Below are 23,811 nucleotides of genomic sequence, written 5' to 3' on the forward strand. Positions count from 1 at the left end.
TAACTTCCTGTCTTGCTTTACAGGTGCTCCTGTAATGCAAGATCTTATTTTATGATGATTAAATTATTATTTAGAGTTAGAATTTTAGAAAGCCAACTCCATAAGTCTGAATTGGACCTTCTAAAATACTGAGATGGAGTCAGGTCTTGATCTATCAACTTCATAGACCTGGTTATAAGAAAAGATGCTTTACTTTTTGATATTATCATCATCTGTATACATAATTTATATATCAGATACTTTTTGTATAATTTTATTACATGTTGTTTTTTGTATAATTTTGGAAAAAATATTTATCAAATAAGAGATGTATAAAGTGCATGAACTTTTTCCAATTATCCCTCAATGTTCATTTACTGCAATACAAACATTTTATTTAAAAATTGCATCATAAAGATTTGCAGATGAAAAAAACAACTTGCAGTACAGACTTATAAATATTAAGCAGGTAAATACGATGTTGTTTTGTATGCTAAGAAGCACTTTCATTTGGTTGATAATTACAGTCGATCCCCTATAACACGGTAGATATGTTCCACTTTATAAGAATTTCACGTTGTAGGAATCTTTAAATACATGAGCCAATCACAGCCTGGCACATGTGCAGTTTACGGACTATGGCTGTTTGAAAGGTTTTCTTCCATAAAATTAATTGATTCTAGACTCAACATTTCCAAAACACATATAATTTTTTGGGAATAATCCGTATAAACTATGCTATAAACAAAAAATTGTAGGATTACTTACCGATTGTGCACCGTTNTCCACAAAAAAATAAACATTTTTTATTGCATATTATGATTGAGATGTGGGAGAAATAAAGTTGACCCAATTTTCATTGATTGTAACACCATCCATGATAAAACCAACTGTTCCATTTTATAACCCCCTCAATCTTGCCCATGTTTCATCCAATGCAAATATCCTCTCAAGGAATGTCAAAACCTTCTTGTTGTAATATTCCAAATGCTGATTTGCAGACAGTGGTTCTATTTCTGTACTTCATTGAGGTGATAAGGCATTCATCATACTGAAGTTTTACAGTATGCAATCGTGTCTTTCAATATATCCAACACTGTTGGTTGGCTTTTTCCAGTCTCTTTGGCTGTCTCACTATCCATTGTCATTCAACTGGATGTGATGAGATTTGATATTAGAATGACCAAAACATGCCACATCATCATTACAGCGATGAAAAAATGCTTTTACCCATTAGGCAACATTCAATATGTCAATCCATCAGTGCATGCTTCTTACAGTTATTTGTAACATTCTTTAGAATTTGTTCCAGACACCATCTTGATCGTTATTTATTATCAGTATTGCATGCTTCATTCGTTCTGTTTTGTTTCCAGTTTAATTTAGTTAAACTATTGCTAGTCAACTTCAAAACTAACTTGTTTTTTGGTAATTCTGGATTTTTGGAATGACATTTAAACTATACTATTTAAGCAGAACATTAATATCAATACTAATAATTTATTGATTTACTTTTCCAAAATTAAAGTAGAGAAACCATTTATTTATGAGTTCATGTAGTATTATTGATTTTTTTGTTTTTACATATTTTTCAAAAAATAATGAGAGAGACTAATACTGAGAGTGATTTTTCTGTAATTGTATTGCAATTTGAAAAAATTGTAGACCTATAAATTTCCGCTGTTGTCTATCTTTCCTTAATCTCGAGAACAGAGTTAGATATATGAAAATCAAGACTAGATATAGAAAGCTTAGGATGTATGAGGCCCTGATTGAACTATATATGAACTTCTGATGCAAACTGGGAGTCACATTATTTCAATTCAAAACTTATTCTCTGAAAGGAGTTAGATAGATGACCGGCATGAATCCATTGCTAATGGAAAAGTATGAAGTACAGGGGCAAGACACTACTAATTTGAGTTGGAGAGCATATATTTTAAATTAAAAAATTATTAACAATATGATCAAAAATTGCAGCCCAGCATTGTGACAATGTCACAATAAATAATTGCTCGCTGACATTTAATAATTTTCTGCATTCCGATTTTTACAGAATATAAATTAGAAAGAACACTTGGGATTATCAAATTTTTTTATAATGATTATTTAGTATCGTTGTGTTGCATTGTTTTTTGAATGAATAAATTTAGTAAGTGTCCAATATTTGTGAGACTATTAAAAAAAAAACACAAATTAAAATGTAATGTGTGTAGTGTATTTGTAAATTTTTATATGTTTATTTTACAATATTTTGTAATTATTATTATTAAAAATATTAACCATTATATAATTTAAAACATAATCAACATTGCACTATTTAGAATGGCAATATCTTTTTTTATGAACTAAATTTTAGGTTCTTTTGTACTATATCATAAGTTCATAAAAAAGATATTGTCATTCTGGATAGTGCAATATTGGTTATTTTTAATTGTAAGCAATTGTTTCTCTGCACTTTGTAACATGCAATGATGTAGTAAATTATTTGCTAGTATATATCATTTAGGCATGCTTACTGGAATATGAATTAATTCTGCTTCTTAATAGAATGCATATGATTTATTACAAAAACAATGCTTTACAATGAAAATGTGTTTAAAATCAGTATCTCTTTTTTTAATCAAGAAACATGATTATTTTTATGACACAATATATGAATCTTTTTCATGCTATAAACTGCTCAACTACTTATTGCTTGAGACTAGTCGGTTTCCTCCACCAATAAAACCTAAGAATTTTATTGTATTTTGAAATAAACATGCTGTAATTTGATTGTAAATATTATTGACATTTGTTTTTATTTTATGTACTTCATTTTTTATTTATACAAGCAATATTATGCAACTATCAACTTATTTTTTCATAATAGAATGCATTGAATAATTTAGTTATAATTTTGCAGTTATTTTATTATTTTAGAAATTGCATAATTTGAAATGTATTATAAAATTTATTTTAAAAATAACTTAAGATATATTATTCCTGCTATATAGTGTGTCAAAGATATAGCTTTACAATTAAAGAAATAACAAAATTTTGAAAAAAAATTTTTTACTGTGGAACTCTTATCATTTTTGATTTTTAACTTGATTAAATCTCATATCATTAGTTGCTACTAAAGTTTTGCTATGTGCAAAATGATTTGTGTGAAATTTTTGGTTATCAGCTTTATTGAATTATTTTTATTTAGGTTTTAACAAATTAGTTATTTATCAAAACCTACAAATGTTTAAAAGGTTCCAGTCTAGTAAAATCAGTCCTTATAAATGAGATTTTATTAAATGGAACTCTGTTAAATTGAGAATATTCTGTAATCATTCTTACATTATATATTCATGCTAAGTAAAGTTTATTTTTATGATGGATGCAAAATACTAAAACCAATCAGAAATATTTTAATATAGATAATGGTGTCTTATTGAAATGTGTGAACAAAAATAAATTACATTACTAATATTAAGAGAACTGAAAAGTTCTCTTAATATTAGTAATGATTTATTTTTGTTAAGAAGTTTTGTTAAGTTTACTGTAAGAGTTAGTAGACACACCGGTAACAGGTTAGAAAGAGGTAATTATATTAGAACTGAAAAGTTATTTATGTTTACAAATTTTCAGAATGTAACATTGTTAAAATTCAGTAATATGAACTGTGCATTTTTATTTTGACTTAATACTTTCTTGATGACCGTAATTATTACTTGAAGTTTATTTCAGTAACTTTCAACATATGTTCTGATACTTGTAATTTCAATATACAGTATTTGTATGAACAGTTTAGGAAAGGCTGCAGGGGCTTAAGCCCTCCCCATTGGTGTAAAAAAAAAATTAAAATGTAGTTGTTCAAACTTAAAAGTGTTGTTTTAAACTATATTTACTACCATAAATACTTTTAATCAGATCATCTGCAATACAATTGTCCTACATGTGTTTTAATATTAAGTTTCAAACACCTTTCTTTTGAAAAAAGAGTGTTTGAAGAGAGAGAAAGATGTTTGAAACTTAATATAAAGAAGTTCTAGCTTTTTTTTCTGTGAATAGAATTGCTACATGTGTTAATAACAATACTGTTCTTAAAAATTTTAAATATTTAAATAATTATTAATTAGTCCTATTTTATATTCTTCTGGTTCCATCTCTAGAACAGTTCTATTTTCTTTATTTTTATTGTTTAGAGGATTATTTTTGTTTATAATTTCAATATTATGTCTTCTTATTTATTAACTCATACAGATTCTTATCTCTGTAATTTATAGAATTGAGATATTTCTACATAATATTATTAACTGTTGCATGATTTGAGATAAACTCTGAAATTAAGTTCATTATTTGTTTGACACTTTCATTTTATAATAAAATTTTGAAAGTAACTTAAAGAAATATATTGAAATAGGTTTGAAAATATAAATCATATAGTTTACAGAATTTTTACCTGAATGATCTGCTTTCTGATTTTGCCAAGTTTTACTTTTTGAAAAAGTTAAATGTTTTTTAAATTTTTATTTATTTTTTTTAAATGCAATTAAATGCTTATCAGTTTTATTTTTCAAAGACAATAGTAAATTAAAAATTGATTAAATGTATAGGCTAAATATTTTCTACTTGCAATATGCATTTTGAATAATTAATTGTATTTTTTTTTATATCAACTTTGGCATCTTTTACTAGTTGAATATGCATGTTAGTTGGACGTGTTCCTTTTTCCATGTAGTTGGCATATTTGAAGGATATGTAAATTTATATTTAATTTAATTGAAATAAATTATTTCTTGTTTGTAATTAATGTTGTAACTTAGTCTTTTGTGACTGTAGTTAATTATTTTTAAGCAGAATTTGGTTAAAATTACTAATAAACGATATATTTAATTTAATTGAAAATAATTATTTCTTGTTTGTAATTAATGTTGTAACTTAGTCTTTTGTGACTGTAGTTAATTATTTTTAAGCAGAATTTGGTTCTTGTAATGTATTTTCTTAACATCTATGATCTTTAAGATGTTTGTTAAAAAATCTAATAATCAGTAAGTCTTGAAGATTACATTATTCTCAAGTAGGAAATGTCCATTAAAAATACAAACACTTTTGATTATGTTTGTAATTGAATTCATCATTTATGAGATTACAAATAAATGCAGCAATAGATAATTTCTCAGGTAGTGAAAAATTGATTATATAGCTGTTAAAATAATCAAAAGTTACAGGTAAATTGAATATTTTTCTATAACTTGTTGCTCTTGCTTGATTCAATCCACAGCTAATCTTGTTCTACAAAGAAGCAAAGATTTTGTATTTTTTGTTTTACTGCAGCTTTTCACATAAGGTAGAGGAAAAATACAGCCATTGATTATACACTTGTTATATTTAATTATGATAATTTAGAATTTTTATTAAATTTGGTAGTGTGTGGAAAATCACAAGACTTAATATTCTCACTTATTGTAGGTGTAGGTGAATTACCATGTGGGGAAGAGACACAAAGATGCAATTTAACAATAAGTTTATATACACGACATAGATATAATTATATATATATATAAAATTGTATAAGTTCACAAGATGCAATTTCACGTGCACTTAAGATCTCACTGTTACAATACTATAGACAGATAGTTCAACACTCCGTAATTCAATTCGTCACAAGAACAAAGGAACCACAGTACAGAAGAATATTTCACAATGTATGACAATGTTTTTGTATATATATTCAGTGACACACATCACTTAATTAATGAATTAAAGGGAACTAAATATTATATGAAACCCACGTATAAATCTGAGACATAAAAATTGTTGATGGATCTTGATTCCGATTTGTACCTCACATACCTGAAAAACTGTCCTCGTAAAATGAATGCTGCACTACTACGTACCATTCACTGGTCTCAAGAAGAGCAAAAGAAAGAAAAAAAGCCTCATAGCCAGTTGACATCGCTTTAAATACCCCTTCTGTGCACTCAACAGGTTGCCAACCTTTTTTCCCCACTGCAGAAAAATAGCAAAATATATATATATATAAGACAGAAAGCTGCAACCACACAAGTGTATAGTATTTACACAAGAATAGTGGTGTATCCATAAGTCATTATAAATAAGTATGCTTAGAATTTTTTCACAGTAGATCTAAACACAATATTAATAAATGCAACTATTTTTAGCTCACAAGAGATATACCACATTTCTGTTTGTCCCCAAATATATCATTATAACAGATGCTTGGTTTTGAAACTTCNGGTTTTACAATGCAAAAGCATGAGAATTTCATCTTTTTCAGGGCATAACCTATTTTTTGCCGGTTCATAAATGTTACTTCCAGTGCTGAAAATTTTTTCACTTTCAATGGAAGATGCTGAGGCACTTAAATATTTCATAGCTATTTTGCTCAAATTAGGGACAAATGTAAATATGTTCCTAATTCTTGATCGAAACGTTTGTTCATCTCTTTCGTTTATTTTCTTTCTTTTTAAAAACATGCTATTCTTCATTCTTTTGTTTACCAGAAGCTAATTCATCAAATAAATCAGAAAAACTTAGAAATCCACCTCCATCTTGATCACCTCCAGAAGTAGAAGCTTCAGAATTTAATTCTTATTGAGATTTCCTCTAGCATATCCTCTTTTTGAAATTTAATTTTGAATCTAATAAAAATTACAAGCATAAAGACTTGTTTTCTATATATGCTGAAAATCTTTTTTTATTGGATTTTCTAGTTCTTCTGTTGTGGTATTAATGCTACTAAAGAAACTGCTGATCTTTGCTTTTGATAAGAATAATTTCAGGGTCTCTATTGTGGGAATTATTGAAGATGAAGTGGCTTCTCGTTTGCTGGTTTTCCACAGTAATTTCTTTGCATGGTTTTACAAGTAGAACAATTTTTTCAACGAGAGACCACTGATATGGGCTCAACGTAAGAATTTTATTATCTATAGTATATGTGACAAGGGCCTTTTGCTGTTCCAACATGCAGTATGTAGAATTCCAGCAAGTAGGAACATCTTGAATTAATTTGTGTTTCTGCAAACCTAACTTTTCTTGCAAATCTTCTAATTTGATTACAGCTATAGCAGAATGATTAAAATGTGTGACAATATTTCTATTAACTGTGATTATAGTTTTCACATCTTGTTTAGAAAATATGCAATCGTTTAGTGTCAGCTGCAGCGTATGATAATGCTTCTAAGTTGCAATTCCTAATTCCAGCTACCAGAATTGCTGCAGAATCTCTTAGTACTAAGAATATCTTATCACTGTCAACTTATACTGTTCAAGAACAATTTTTAACTGTTCACTGATTCATGTAGCTGTGTGGGAACCTTCAAAGGAAACAATTTGCAAAACAGCTTTTTCCTGCTGAAAATCATCCTTCAACCAGTGAGCTGTTACACTTAAAAAAGGAGAATTGTTTGTAGTTGCTGTCCAAATATCAGCGGTTAAAGAAATATATTTTGTTTCTGTTAAACACAGAAACACTTCAGCTTTTTAAACAATGTCGAAGTTTCCATGCGTCAACAATTAAGTGTTGAGATTTATTTTAGAAACAAAGGAAGAGATTGTTGATTTTGCGAGGATATTCGATCGTCTCTTGTTTACCTGACCCAAGGGAGATGGAAATACCAGGTGGAGAAAAATGGGTTTTTCCACATTATAATTAACTGTATAATTAACTCCAGGATCTCACACTATTAATGCAATAAATTATTAACACTAATCGGCCGATTAATCGGTATCGGCCGATAATGCATGGCCGATTAATCGGTAATCGGCCATTTTGCTTATCGGTGCATCCTTACTATAGACCAATATTACAATAATTTAAAAATAGTTCATAAAAAGTTGCTGATAATTTTTATCATTATTATTGTTTTATAAAATTGTAAATTTGATAAATTTAATTATTTTAAGTTTTGATAGTAATACTTTTTTTCAAATTTCACTGGATCCTTAGCATTTTTTATATCAGCATATTTTTTTAATGTTTGATAATTTCTATGCATAAGTATTGCTGCTGTCAAAACCATTGGACAAAATTTATTAGAAATTGATTTTATTTGTTATTTATTGTTGGAAATATCATATTAAAAAATTGCCTTTTAGATTAAAAGATAAATATATTCAAATAATATTGAATATATTTATCTTTTCTGTAATCAGTATTTATCTTTTCAGGTAATCTGTTCTTATAACACAAAGATGAACAATTGAATGCATAAAGTTTAGTTTATTCATTCTTTTGAAATTTTAATTACAGCTCTCCCTTGATAGTCTGACGTTTTTTAATCCGACATGATCAGTAGTTTGACGCACCTCCCGTCAAGCTACCTGTCCCCATTGTGTGTCTGCTTGCACAGAAGCATGTTGCAAGTGAATCTCCCCATCCAATTCTTACATGATGACACACATTTCGTGTGTTCTCTCTGAGCAGTTCTGTTCGAACAGTTGGAGTAAGGAATATTGTAAGCTACTGCTAGCAAAACAATGCAAAATATGTAATTATTTTTGGTAACCTGGACACTTTTGGTAATCCAACACCCCTTTGGTCCCATAGCTGTCGGACTATCAAGGGAGAGCTGTAATTTGTCTAAATATAAAAACACTAATATTCTTCAATAAAAAAAAAATAAAAGTTTAAAAATTGTAATAAAAGGTTTTCTAAGAACTTCAATTTTAGTAGTAATTATTAAAAATAAATAAGATTAAGTATATTCTTTCTTCTTAAATTAAAAATTTCTGAAAAAAAACAATATTCTTAATTTTATTTGTTGGATAGCTTATATCAAATTCTCTTCTTTCTTAAAATTTAAAGAATTCAGAAATAAAAATGAATAAATATAATAATGTTTTTTGATTTGAAATGAAATGTAAATAACTAAGTTATTTAAAAATGCAATGATTATATTCATTAAATTTTCAGATATAATGATTATTTGCATAAATTAAATATTTATTAAGGAAAAAAATAACATAAATATGCTAATTTGTTAGAATTTATTTTATTATAAATTCTAAGTTTTCACTTAGAATTTTAATAGTAAATCTTCCTTTTTTAACAAATATTTCTATTATAATTTTTGAAAATTAAATGAAAAGAAATTTATGTATATTTTTATCATTGAACATAAATTATTTTAAGTTAATTCATTAATGTTAGTTATCTGTTTTAAGACAAACTTTCAATTAAGCTTATTTCACATAAAACAAAAAAAAGTCTTTATTTTAAATGTATAATTCAAAATTGAATGCTATCACAGTAAAGTAAATGAACATTAATCTGGCAATTTTAAATTTAAACAATGACCTTTACTCCTGAGTGATAATATTCTTATAATGCAAGAAAGAATTTCAATATACTGTAGAAATGTTTTACATTGCAATTCAAGATTGATTAATGTCATTTCCAATCTACTTAAAGACATATAACATTGAATTTAATCCAAACTTGTCTTGGCACTCAGCTGTTAATATTACAAATATTTTAACCTTCTACTTATTGTTCCAGCTGTTAAATTTTTCGTTTAATTTATATTTTTTTTAAATAAAGTTTTACAACTGTAATTATTCTATTATTTGGAATTACATTTAAAATTTCATCATAGTTAATAATAATTGTGAATGAATTATTATTATTATTATTATGTACATTATTAGTCATGTATATTAAAATACTGTTAAAATTTTTTTAGACAGTACAGTACATTAATGATTAACTAAATCTTAATTTCTTAAGTTATAATAAAAAAATAAATTATTATATTAATAAAGTTTTATTTTGTATAATTATAAGATATTTTGGACCATTTAGTGAAATGTGTATGTACTGTATATATTTATATCATTGTTTTATCATAATAGTGTTTCATCATAGTTATTGTTTCAAAGCTACATAAGTATATATGTTTGTAAAGACTCAAGGACATTTATAATGCCTGTTAAATCATTTTTAAATTGACCTTGATGTAGTTTACAATAATCTTGATGTATACATCTAGGTACTTTAACTGAAAATAAATATACAAACTAAATTTTAACTTCCTTTTCTCAGTACATTTAAATATTTATTGATAAATTAAGATATAAAATTTAATACTGTTATTGGTTATATTGGACTTTATTTTGTGAGACCTAAGTACACTGTATTTAGATTTTATCTATTATAATTATATTTAATAATTGAAGAATGTCATATAATTTAAAGTAATTAATTTCAATCTTATTGCTGATTAATCTATTCATAACATATTGTATTAAACGTGTGTGTGTAAAAATTAGAGTTATTCATTTATTAACATAATAGTCTGCAAAATTTTATGTATAATTTAATATATACTTCTAATATTTGCAATATAAGTAGACAAGTTTAGTCCCTTTTGTAGTCTAAAATCATTATTTAAAATTAGAAGCCATTTAAGTCTTTTAAAGAAGTTTTATATATTTATTAGATATTTTATAAATTATATATTTAATTTGAAATGTAATTGAGGAAATTTTGAAAATGATTGACTGTTCATATTATAAATTGAAAATTCAATTCTTACCATATGCCCAACTTGTTATGCAGAACCATAGGGTTCTACTGATAAAATTTGGTTCTGCAAAAAAAAATTAGTTTCTGAGCTTTAATTAATAGTTTTAAATGTTTGTGAAAAATTTATTTAAATAAAGTTTCAAAAATTATTAATATTACATAGGAATAAAAGACCTATGCACAGACTGCATAGTTTACATTTGTGTAAAATAGGATCAATTGAGCCAAATGATGAAAGAATTGAATCATGTATTTGAAAACTAAAACAAGTACTCATTTCTATTGGAGAAATTGTTGCAGGGAGAAACAATATTTAAAAAAAAAAAAAACGAGTAAAAAACATGGCTGACAGTTTTACATTTAATTGTAGAAATAAATATAAAAATACAATGTTTTTACAAAGATAAATACAGTAGAACCTTGATTATCCGGACTAATTGGGGATGAAGATAGTCCGGATAAGGAAAAATCCGGATAATCGAAACAAATACTTTGTCTTTTAACGATAATACAACACATTTTCTTTTCGATGACATATCAGTAATATTAAAAGTAAATACTGTATTTATTTAAACCGTGATCAAATTTTCAAGAAACAAACGTTCGTATTGAATTTGGACTACTACTGACCAACGCTAACAGACTACCTATTGTTTAAAAGGCCGTCTGGTAGTGCAAGAAGACGGATTTTATAAAATAAAAAGTAGTTGAAACTGCATTTTTATGAATAAAAATTTGACAAACTATTTATTGTTTTATGACGAGTAAAATTTTTTCGTCATGTTTGCGGCTTTTAAGTAATGCATAAACTTTCGAAACGCGAGGCATAGGCGTTGACCCACATTGCCCATGCCTTACGCCACCCTTGGCCATAGAAATGATGTAATTTGAAAATAAATTATTTATAAATACGTATGTCAAGTTATATTTTTATTACGACGCAAAATATATTTAAGAGTTTACGGCTACTGTGCTGGGTGAGACGTTGTTGAAGCAAAAAAAAGTTATGCATTCCATCACGTACATAAACAGTATCGTAATTCGCCAAGTGCAAATCAGCAAATTCGTAAAATTTTTGTTTATTTTGAACAATCCGGATAATAAAGGTCCGGATAATCGAGGCTCTACTGTACTTTGCTTCTGTTTTTCTTCTGTTGTTGACTCCAGAAGAGAAATGGAAGCAAAGTATTCATCTTTGTAAAAACATTATTTTTATATATATTTCTACAATATTTAAATACTTGAGTATTTGCTTAATGATTCACAAATGAAATCCAATGCATTTGATTATCTCATTAGTTGAGCTCCTATCAGAACCTGTGACAAAATTGTTGGTTTACAACTTTTTATTGAAGTAAAAAGGGTTTTGCAATTAAAATAAGTTGGAAACTGCTGCTGTGTACATTTTACGTCTATCAGTAGTATTGATGCATTATATTAATACAGTAAAATCTCTAAGGCCCTGTACACACTAGGCGTTTTTCAACGCGCGTTTAATGCCAAGCTAACGCGCGTTAGCTCGGCGTTCGACGAGTGTTAGTTCGGCGTTTAGCACTGGCTCAGTTTGGAAATGGACGAGAAAGTAATTGATTGTGTGTGCTCCTCCATCGTCGCTATAAGGCAGCACGTATATCTCAAAGCGCCCGTAAAGTGCCCGCAAAACGCGCATTTTAACAAAAATCTATAAATGCGCGTTTAACGCGTGCTTGCGTTTGAGTGTGTGCGGCTACATAGAACGCTTGGTTCTTTAAAGCGCGCGTTTAACGCGCGTTGAAAAATGCCTAGTGTGTACAGGGCCTAATCCTTGAATTTGAAGGAACCAAAAAAAAATGGTTTATGGAGAGTTCTATATACAGAGGTATAAAAAAAATGGAAAATTTTTTATTCAAGTATAAAGTACAAAACAGTAGGATTAAGGGATGTAATTCTCAATATATATTTAAGTCAATGATATATTGTTCTAATAATGATTCAAATAAATAAGAGGATGTAATAATTTTCCTAAATAAATATGAATTTAGATATATCAAAAAATTACCTCTCTATTCTTTACTGAAGTTATCAAGTTATGCATAATACGTTACATAAATCATCTATTAAAAAATTTTAGATGGTTTGCAAATAGATCTTTATTAATAGAAAAGACTGAGTTCATAAAGCAACAAAGACAAAATTCAAGATGGCTGCCATATATGAAGAACTACTGTAAGTAAATTATAAATAAGGAGAAAATAGGATTTGCCAATGAAAATTTAAAAAACAAAATACTAAAATAAACTTTAGCTACTGCAGTGTCTTTTGCAACTGCTGTGACAAAACATTGCTAACATATTTGTCAGGCAGAGAACTTAACTTTTAAGCTACTTGACCATTCTACAGGAATGCTAGATTTTGATTTTCTACTAAATTGGAAAATTTGTTATTTGCTTGCTTAACCAGGAATATCTAGAACTCAATAGGTTGGTTGGCACCTGTTGAGTTTTATTAGTTTGACTTCAGGAGAACAATGTTAAAATACTGAAATCTTGTTTGAATTTAGAAGTATAAAAAAAATAATTATTTTTTGCTGGGGACTGACAACCCAGTTTGACTTAAGGAGGGATTCAATAAAGAGAGGATTTGAGATTAGAGATTACTAGAATTTTATTTATACATAATTTCCTCCACTCTTCCCAATACTTGTAATTTTTAAATAATCACTCATCCAAATTATTGCCTTAATTAATCAGGCTATAAATATACTATTATTAATGATTAGATATTAAGAATAATATCAAATTTCTTAATGTGTAATCATTAATAATAGCATATTTATAGCCCAATTAATTACATTGATTGTTTGGTTGAGTATCAATATATCAGACTTTTCTTTAAAATACTTCATGGAATATATTTTAAATAAATAAATATCATGTTGTTTATATTCAAATTTTTCTCTATTGTAATTGTATAATAATATTTTATCAGATATTTACAATTCTGTTTATATATAATAATTTAAAAGATTCAGTGAAATTGTTTCCAATTATTATAAAATTTAAAACAATATTAGATAATTTTTTTTTAATAAATTGAAAAGGATTCTTTTATTTTAAAAAAATTAAAAAATAATAATATACTGTATAATCTAAAGTAGACAAAGAATAAATAAATCTTTTAAATTTTATTGGAAGATATGATTTATGTAATACTTATATAATAAATATTAGGAAGACCAGTTTTTAAATGAAAAAATGTAAAAGTCACTAGAACATATGAAAAAATTTAGATACTAAAACTTAAAAATTTTGCATTGGTTTTATGATTGCTATTATGAATTTTTACAGTTTTGAGATAATATGCATTTCATCTGCATTCTTGATGCTTCCATGATTATACTTATTGCTTTTAACCATTTTACAGTAAAGGTGTAGTGCAGATGTCAATAAAATATAATGATTAGATAAATAATCCAGAATGAATTTAAGAAAAAATTTTCATCATAATAATTTCATCATGTAAATTTTCAAGATAATTGTGTGAAATAGACTTTACAGTCAGTTTAAAATATGAACATGAATCATCAAACACATTCTGCATTGTTGTTGTTCACTTTTCTGCAGTTTAGATAAATATGTAATAAATGTACTTTTATAATTCAATATATAGTTATATAGTATGAAAATAATAATTGATGATTCTGTTAATTTACTAATTAATGTAAGAATCAAATATTGTCAATTATAAATTATTACAAAAACTGTAATAATGACTGAAATTTTATGAAACACTTGTTTTAAAAAACATTTTAAGAAGATACAGTTTCAGTATATTAGTAATAAATAATTTATTAAATAAAATATAAATTTGTCTTTAGTCATTATTATTTACATGTTTACATATAAGATGTTTATTTACATATATTTAATTTTTTGAAGTTTATATTTCTATTAAGTAAATGAGAGAAAATATAAATTTTTTAAAAAATTTAATGTAAAAATTTTATCTGATATAAAGAAACATAAGGAAGAACTCCATAAAAATTTAGATAGCTATATAATTAAAGATTTAGATAGAAGATTTTCACTCGTCTGTATTTTCATATCGGAGCTAGATGTTATATAAAACTTTGACTTAAATATTTAATAGGATTACTAAATCATTTATAAGATTTTTATGTGATGCTCTTTTTGTCGATTAAATAAATAAAGTGAAAAAGTTTAAAAGATAATAATTGATGTGAATATTAGTTTATGTGAAAAATTTAACTAACTATTATCATCTTTTTATTTACATTTAATTTTAATATAATAAATTGAAGGAATATTGATAATTTTGATTAAAAAAAAATTGTCAAACTATTAACAGAATCCTGACATAAATCTTTAAAATTAGGTCAAGCAATCATATATGATTAATTCTTTATTTTTATTTTGAGATTAGATGTATTTAAGATAAATTAAATTTTAAAAAAAACCTTTAAATTTAACTGTGTCAAGCTTTACGTTTTGTGCATTGTGCATGGTTTAATCATTTTACATTCTATTGAAAATATAGGTCATGATAAAAAAAAAGTTTTGAAATGCTTGATTTATGATTAAAAATACATTTAGAGACAGTATGAAAAAATAAGATTTTCAAATATAAGAATATTGTAAGTTTTTGAAAAGATTTTATTTTATTTTTTGTATTATGAAACATTTTAACAAAAATAATTAAGGTAAATTTGTACTGAATTGATGACAAAGCTTGGTCATGCACAACATGAAGAGGAATAGAGAAAGAAAAATTATGATAAAGAATTTTATAACTGTTCAATATATTTAAAAAAAACAATGAAAGTGAACTTTTTGATATATTTTATTATTTGTGAGTTTTCAGAATAAACTTCTGAACTTTGTTTATTTTTCTTAGTTAAATAAATAATTTAAAATTTAAAAATATATTATTTTAGGGAATTTGTAATTAAAATTTTTTAGTTACGCATAATAAAATATTTGAGAGATCATTATAATTTTATATTATTCATTTTTGTACATTATTATTTTTTTAATAGCTTCGTAAGAAACGTCTAGCAAGATTAGGCTGCTTAAATTCAGCTTCTGGTGATACCACAAACTCCAGTCAAAATAGTCCTTCTATAGGAGATAGTTTAAACTCTCCTCTTTCAGCTACTGTTGCTAGATCAACTCCTTCTGTTTCAACTGGTGCATCTACATCAGACAATTCTACATCCAATTCTACATTATCATATAGTAGTGTGCCTTCTTTAAAAGAAGATCAAAAATTGAATCAAAGTTCAGAAGAAAATGCAAGTTCAGAATGGTGTGATTTTGAAGGAAGTGCTAATAGATCTGTAGACTGTCAGGATATTAATATACCTGGGGGTAAGAAATATTTTAATATTACTATTAATCTATTTTTATAATCAAAACCTTTGTTGTGAATATAGTAATATAATTTAAAATTTTAATATATATTGGGTGGCTGGTCATTAGTAGCCAAAGGGATTGAACCCAACCAATAATTTTATTAAACAGATCAAGTTTTCAACAAAAAGGAATCTTGATTAACAAATTATTTAGTTTTTTCTATAATTACATTATTGGTATATAAATAAAAATCATTTTTCATAAAAAATATATTAATTTCAAATATTCATTCTACCATACTTGGGTTACCCTGAATAAATAGTGCAAGGAAATATTAGCACATAGGTGCAATATGTGCAAGTTTATCTAGCATCAAGTTTATCTAGCATAATATGCTCCAATCTTAGTGTTCTCTTAACTGTCTAATTATTTTACAATCTTCTGTGGTTTATCATTTTTACTGATTCAGTAATTTATAATTATTATGTATTTTCCAATATTTTTATGTTTTGTAATTTATGAACATATATTAAATCATTTTATATACTGTTCGTACTCATTTTATTGCAGATTTTTTTATTTATTGCATTTGTTTCAATTTTAAATGGCTTTTAAATATTATTGGCATATGAATTTCAGTCAAGATTAGAGATTATTGAAGTTTCAGAAAATGTTGAATTTGATGATAATTTATATAATTCTTAACTTGTTTTTAAAAGATTATTTAGACTGCTTATAATTTTATATGCTGCTAATTGATTTAATAAAAGAAATATTAGATTTATGTAAAGTTTTAAGAATGATTAAATATACTATTTGATATTGTTTTATTTGTATCTTTTACAAACAATTCTTTTAAAAATTTCAAAAGTTTTTTCATTTTTATAGAAAAGTAAAAGTTAATCAATATTTCACCAGTTTGATCATTCTAAGTATAAATACATTCTAACTAATTTAGTGGAAATAGTGTTTTCTATATTTATCTTCATTGATTTTACTATTTATTTAATGCATTATTTATTTAAAATACTTTACTTTACTTTCTTTAAATATAAATTCATTTATATAATGACATGTTTTAATAGTTAATTAGTAATCAGGAAGAACTAATTATTTAATATGTAAAATATATAAATCTGTGGTAATTATCAATTATCAGAATTTGTTTATATGATTTTTCAGTTGGACAATATCAAAAGCATTCATCAATAGAATCACAAGGTGTTGATGTTCAGACAATGGATACTGATAATGATTCATGTGAAAAAAGGTAATTTAACATTGTTTTTATGTTATAATTTATTTTTAATAGAATTTAATATTTATTTTATTTTCTTAAAAGAATAAATCTATTTATTATATTAAAATGATACTGATTATGCATTAGAACATATATATATATATCATTAATAAATTGTTTTTCAGAAAATTTTCATTATATATATAATAATTTTATAACATTTTTAATATTAATATAATAGTGTAATAAATGTAATAAAATCAAAATTTATTTTATTTGAGATACAGTATAAAATTAAAAAAAAAAGCATGACACTAATTGGAAAACATTAGTGTAAAATTAAGGTATATATTTTTTATAACTATATATTATTTAACAGTTAACGTTTTATATTCAACTATGATTTACAACTTTTTTTATTAAGAATTATATATATATACATAAAAAATACACTCAATTCTTTATTTAATTAACTTGTCAGTAATATTTTTAAGTGAATACAAGAAAAATTTAAAAAATGTTTATATTGAATTGATGAAGAGTTGATGACATAAAATGTTTTTTTTTGTGGCAACAGATAAAGGAAAATAAAAGATAAAGAATTGGATGGTTTTTTTTTATATTAACTATAAGCTTAATAATGGCTTACTGTAGCTAGACTTAATTACACCTAGACAAGAAGAGTATTATAGTATTTCTTTATTATTTAAATGAAATGCTTCTCTAAAAATTCTATATAGTAAGGTGTATAATAAAAAAAAAAAATTACAAATGATATATATAAACAATACTTTTTAAATTTGATGTTTAACAAATAGTCATTGAAAAAAATTAACATTTTTGAAAAACTGTAAATATTATAGAAAATGATATCATAATCTTTTGTAGTGTTATCAGATTCTCTAATATGTATATAAATATTATTTGTTATTAATAAATTATTTATTTAAAATGCATTATTATGATATAAATTATTCATTGATCTATTTTACTCTAAAATTTTATGAAATATTTTGTATTCTTTAATTTATAAAATTAGTTTAAAAGATTGAACTGTATCTCTTTAATTAATCTGTTAAGATATCTCTTTGTTAATTTTACTAAATATTTTGATATGATGAAGTAAATGAAGTTTTATTTATTGGAAAAATTCTTTTGTCATTAATGATTCATTGGTTTTTGCTTCCTCCTCCCAAGAGTAAAATAGACTGAAATATTGTGAAATTTTAATGATATTTAGATCAATAAGGATTCCAGAATTTTAATGCTTAAAACAATTACTTTTTTATTTGATTTACACATCTTGATTAAATTTAAATTTTTTAAATTAGCTGAAATTTTTTAACAATGAAACTTTGAAATATTTTGATAAAGCTACTTTATTTATTCATAAAATATTAGATTTTTTAAAATCTAAGTTTTAATTTTAAAATATTAAATTTTATGACTGTTGAGTCTATAAAATGTTTTAAAATTTTATAAACTTAACGGATATTTCTTTACATTGCATTTTAAAATAATCTGAAAAAATATATAAATCACTATTAGTTATTATATATAGTGATAATTCACTTAAATATTTTTTTATTAGCTCATTATCACAAGTAGATGTAGACTCTGGTATAGAGAATATGGAAGTAGATGAATTAGAAAGAAAAGACAGTGGAAAAAGACAAAGAGTTAGTAAAAAATAATTTAATAAATAAATACAATTAGATTTATATACATATGTATGGTTAAGAAAGGTTATTAAAAAGAAGTCATGTCCATGTAACTGAATGTTATCATAAAATGTTTTTATATACATTAACACAAAATATAAATATACATTAGATACTATGATTTATTTAAATGGCATGGTTCTTTAATGACCTTTCTTAATATCATTTTAGATCATAAACTATTTTAATATCAAAGAAATTTTATTTAATAGATTTTATTAAATAAAAACTAAACAAAATTAAATAACCTAAGACTGTAAAGTGGTAAAATACAAAATATATAAACCAGAATATAATGTAAAAGTTGAGATTTTTGATACTTACAATGAACTCATTTGATTGATTTTTAAATTTTGAATTTGATTTGTGAACATCTAATGCATTCAAACTACATGAAGGGGCTCATGAAATTAATATCATTTCAATTAAATTGAATATTGAATTGTATTTTTGTCAGTAGCTAATTTATTGTTGTTTTAGTTTAAATTGAAAAGCTACTTTTTTAAAATATTTGGTGCTTTCTAATTAAAATGCATTCTTTCTTCATGCTATTTTTAAATTTTATAAATTTAAATGAATATAATTTCTTAAATTATATTAATTTAAATGGCAATTAGATGCAACTGAATTTTGAAGTGCATAAATTAATTATTCAGTTATTATTATAATTGTCTGAATAAATTTTATTACATATGCAAATCATAGTGCCTCTTACAAGGATATGCATATATTCATGTTGTGCAAGTTAGTTTTTTTTTGTATAATTTATTAAATTGAGTTCAATAATTATTTCATCTGAATATTTATCCAAAGGTTATGATAATAAAAATTCTTTTGAAATTCCTCATTATAATAAATACTTTAAATTTTATTCAGAAAAAAATGTTTTGCTGATCTATCAGAATAATAGACTTTTACAATGCCAAATTAGACTTCATCTTATAGCTGCCAAACTTTCTATATTTATAGATTGCAATTGTTTTTTAATAAGTTTTTTCTTGAAACAAGTAAAGAGAATATTTTGAAACAATGGAAATTTGCATATATATATATTTAGATTTGTATTTTGAATGTTCAAGCAGTTTTATGTTTATATGTCAGCAATGGAATATTTTGATTCTCAAAATGTTATAAAACTAAATTATTTCTAATATAAAAGATTTTTTAATGTAAACTTTTTATATTTTAATTGTTTTTGGAATTTTTAATTACATCTTTACATTTATTTATATTATACCTAAATAATTTTAAACTCTGGAAAATTTCTTCTACATAAAAAAAATCTCAAATGACAGATACATTTAATTGATTAAATTTGACTAAAATTCTTATTTTGTATAAGGAAATATACATAAGAAATATTACATAATTTTCATATTCTTATTATTTCATTAACTTTTTTCAACACAAATATGAAATTTTTGAAGATTTTTTTTTTATTGATTTGATGAATACTTATTGCAAAGTTGTTTTAGTATTACTAAGCATTGATAGGAATAAAAATGAGTACTACTGTATTATATTGTATTCTAGGTTCCTGATTCTAGGATGCACTTATTTAACTCATTTTTACTTGCCTATAATAGAGATGCATTTTAGAATTTATGGAATCTTACATCCTCAGTCCAAAATATCAGTAGGCCATATTCACAAGTTAAAATAATAATCAGAATTGATGACTACTGATTGTTACTGTGAATCAGTTCAAAAAAATCAGTAGACATATGATGTTATGCATCACTAATAGGGATTTTTATGGCTGTACTGCCCAACATAAGTCAGTTCAAACAAGCTATGCTAGTAATGAGCATTTAATTTAAGCTCCTTTTTTTTTAATATTTAAAATGCCTTCAAGATAACATGATGCAGCATTAAAACAAATTAGTTATTGTATATGGAAAAGAGCATGGAAATAGAGTAGCCAACATTACCATGTATTTGTATTATTGTTAACTTGTTATTATTTAACAAAATTTATAACATTGATTGTTTAAAAATTTCCCCATCATAAAATAATTCTTACCGTGAGATTAAAATTGAAATTTGCATCTCTTAATTAATGGGATCCCAGTATGTTAAGTTTTTTAAACATATTTTTGTTAAATTATCTTAAACATAATTGTATATACAATGATATTATATAAATAATCAACCCAATAAATGTTATTAATCAAACAATACAGCTTGATTTTTTGGGGTTATAGTAAAGTTAATAAGATATTAAGTAATTTAGCTAGAGGTAGATGGTTAAGCTGCCATTGCTTGTTAAATTTATTCATCTTAAATAAAGCAAAAGTTGTGAATTTGAATCTCACTTTGGATCTTTATTTCCAGAATATTCTAATTTATTTACATCCAAGTTATTAAATTTAACAAAAGATGATGGCATAACTGCCTATCTTTAACCAAATTACTTAATATCGTATTATTACTTAGCTTTATTTAGCTTGATAAAAATCTGACTGTATTGGCTGGCTGTTAGATTGATTATTAAACAAATAATTAATCATTTAAATTCTATTTAAAATAATTAATAAGAAGCTAGTCTAACATTGATTAATCACAAATACTATTATAATTGTTGGAGGTGGACAGAATAGGTGTTTTGCTCTGATACCAAATAATTATTTGGATGTTACCTATCAATCAATACTGAAAGCTGAATATTCTTGCTTTTTCCTCACTACCAAATACTTAATATCAGCTGATTTACTATATTTGGAACTGCATGAAACAAAATGCTTAGAGCAGTGTTTTCCAAAGTTTTTTGAACCACTGTCCCTTTTAGTGCATATATTTTATTAGTACCCCATAAAATCAGTCAAAAATAATACACTGAAGATTAAATTTTAATATTATTTTATATTACATTTGTGAAGAAATGATTTACCACTACATTTATGAAGAGAAGTGCTTTTTGCAATCTATATATAAAGTCTTATGTCTCAAAAACTGACTTTACAGTTTTGACATGGTCTTTGAACAAAAACTTTTATTTTAACATGTTTTAACTTTTTTTTAACCTTTATTATTTTAACCTTTTGTTTTAAAATAAATTATTATTTTCCTGTCTTTCCAATACCACTCAATGCCCCTTGCTTTCCAGCATCCTCTTAAGTCTTCTGCTATCAAAGAAGTTGTAGTGTCCTCTCTAGGAATCACTGGCTTAGAGTAAGGTGAAAAACAGTTTGTCTGTTCAATAATAAAGATTATATACATTTTAATTTTTTACTTTTCATCACACAATAATTTTTAAAATAAAATATTGCCATTGAGGTCTGTTTTTTGCAGCCCTGCAGTAGTGTGTGTAATAAGTGAATGTTCAGTGAAGCTGGATGTATTTTTGATGACCGACAAAATTGCTTACTTCCTATGAATGCAGAAGCATTACTGTTCCTTTATTACAATTTATCACTCTTGAAATGTGATTATTAAATAAATGATTTTGAGCAAATATTATTTATTAAGTTATATTTGTTTTGGAAAGGAATAAATAACAATATTTTAAAATATCTGAGGAGTTTTTAAATGTTCTTTTCGTTTTATTTTGTATGTTATTTTTTCTCCTTTCTTCTCTCATCCCTCTTCCCAACTAAAATGAGATTATTCAGCCCAATAATTTGGCTTTGAGGAAGTATTTGGTTCAAATAATATATATTTACTTTGAATATAGCTGAATACTCAATAATGCTGAACATTCAGTTTAAACTAAAAATACAAAACTACTCGTGCTACTTTATATTCTTAAGTATTATTTTAATATTTAAGTATCAATTAATTTATTTATTACTATAGTAGAGTTCTGAGTGTTCAAGGAAATGGGGATTTAGACTACTTTGGATAACCGGAAACACAACTAACACAAAATGTTCGGTAAATCTATACTACGAGGGTCGTTCAATAAGTCCTTANTGTTATTTATATCTTAGTTTTCTCAATAAATATTGTTAAAAAATCTTTATAGATTTGATAATGACTCAATACTATTTTTGCATATACTTGCCAAGAGAACTGTGTGATGTCCTTGGCTTTTGTAATTTTAAGGAAAAAATTTCATAACTTTGTAAGGAAGAAGAATGAATTTATTTAAACTGATTAAAATAACATTCTTATTGATTATGTATAATTTTTTACTTTAAAAATTTATATAATTTTTAAACTTAATGTATTTAAAAATTCTAATATTTTAAGTTAAAATATATTTCTTTTTATAAATTACACTCCATTTAATGTTTATTATTACTACTATTGTATTTTGAGATTATTTATGCTAATATTTTTTTCAGTTTTAATAATTCAAGAAAGGGGGAAAATATATAAACAGAATTAAATTTTTTACAGGATTGCAGCACCAATTGTGATTTAACTGAAGAACAAGTTCACAATGCTCTCAGTAGAATATTTTGTGTAAGTTGGAAAGAAGAGACATCAAATGCAATTTTTCTTCCAAATATTGCCACTGCATGCTATCTGACACAAGAAGAAGGTTTAGGTATGTATGAAGCATTATGTATGTATAAATTCTTTAACAAATACTAAATATACATATATTTTTTTTCTAGAGAATCTATCATTACATTTTGCAGGCAGTAGATATTAAATTTTATCATAGTTTTAACAGTGTGCAGTGTCAATGGAAAAGTTGTTTGTGGGGGGAAAAATAAACCCAAAGAAACAAATTTTGATTAAAAAGTAACCATAAAAAAAAAGTTGCTCCACTAACTGACCTGCACGTCCAATGTGTAATGCAGGAAAGATGTCTACAAAGATCAGTGTTGTTATATATAGCAGAGATGATAGTATTTGGAAATTTTTGACAGCCTGTACATGTAGATGCTTGCTTGCTTACACACTTCACATGTATATGATTATCCATGTAAAAATGTATTTAGAATTTTCATGTGCTATATTACTTAAAGAAAATTATGTATTAATTTGTACAAAAGAAAATTTGCATAAATTAATCATAGTTTTTATGTGAATGTAGGAAATGTTAAGTAA

The 23,811-nt window shown here is 25.0% G+C and overlaps 1 protein-coding gene across 1 annotated transcript in view; it reads left to right on the forward strand.

The window, feature by feature from the left end:
- Positions 1–23,811, forward strand: part of LOC111617898 (ubiquitin conjugation factor E4 B-like) — a 52,672-nt gene that overhangs the window by 14,305 nt on the left and 14,556 nt on the right. Inside the window, exons 2-5 of the mRNA XM_023359248.1 lie at positions 15,534–15,864; positions 17,032–17,119; positions 18,681–18,768; positions 23,152–23,302. Of these exons, the coding sequence (XP_023215016.1) occupies positions 15,534–15,864; positions 17,032–17,119; positions 18,681–18,768; positions 23,152–23,302 (658 nt within the window). The remainder of the gene's footprint in view (positions 1–15,533; positions 15,865–17,031; positions 17,120–18,680; positions 18,769–23,151; positions 23,303–23,811) is intronic.

The sequence above is a fragment of the Centruroides sculpturatus genome, unplaced genomic scaffold (assembly GCF_000671375.1).
Source record: "Centruroides sculpturatus isolate CEXI.00-Female unplaced genomic scaffold, Cexi_2.0 scaffold215, whole genome shotgun sequence".
Lineage (NCBI taxonomy): Eukaryota > Metazoa > Arthropoda > Arachnida > Scorpiones > Buthidae > Centruroides > Centruroides sculpturatus.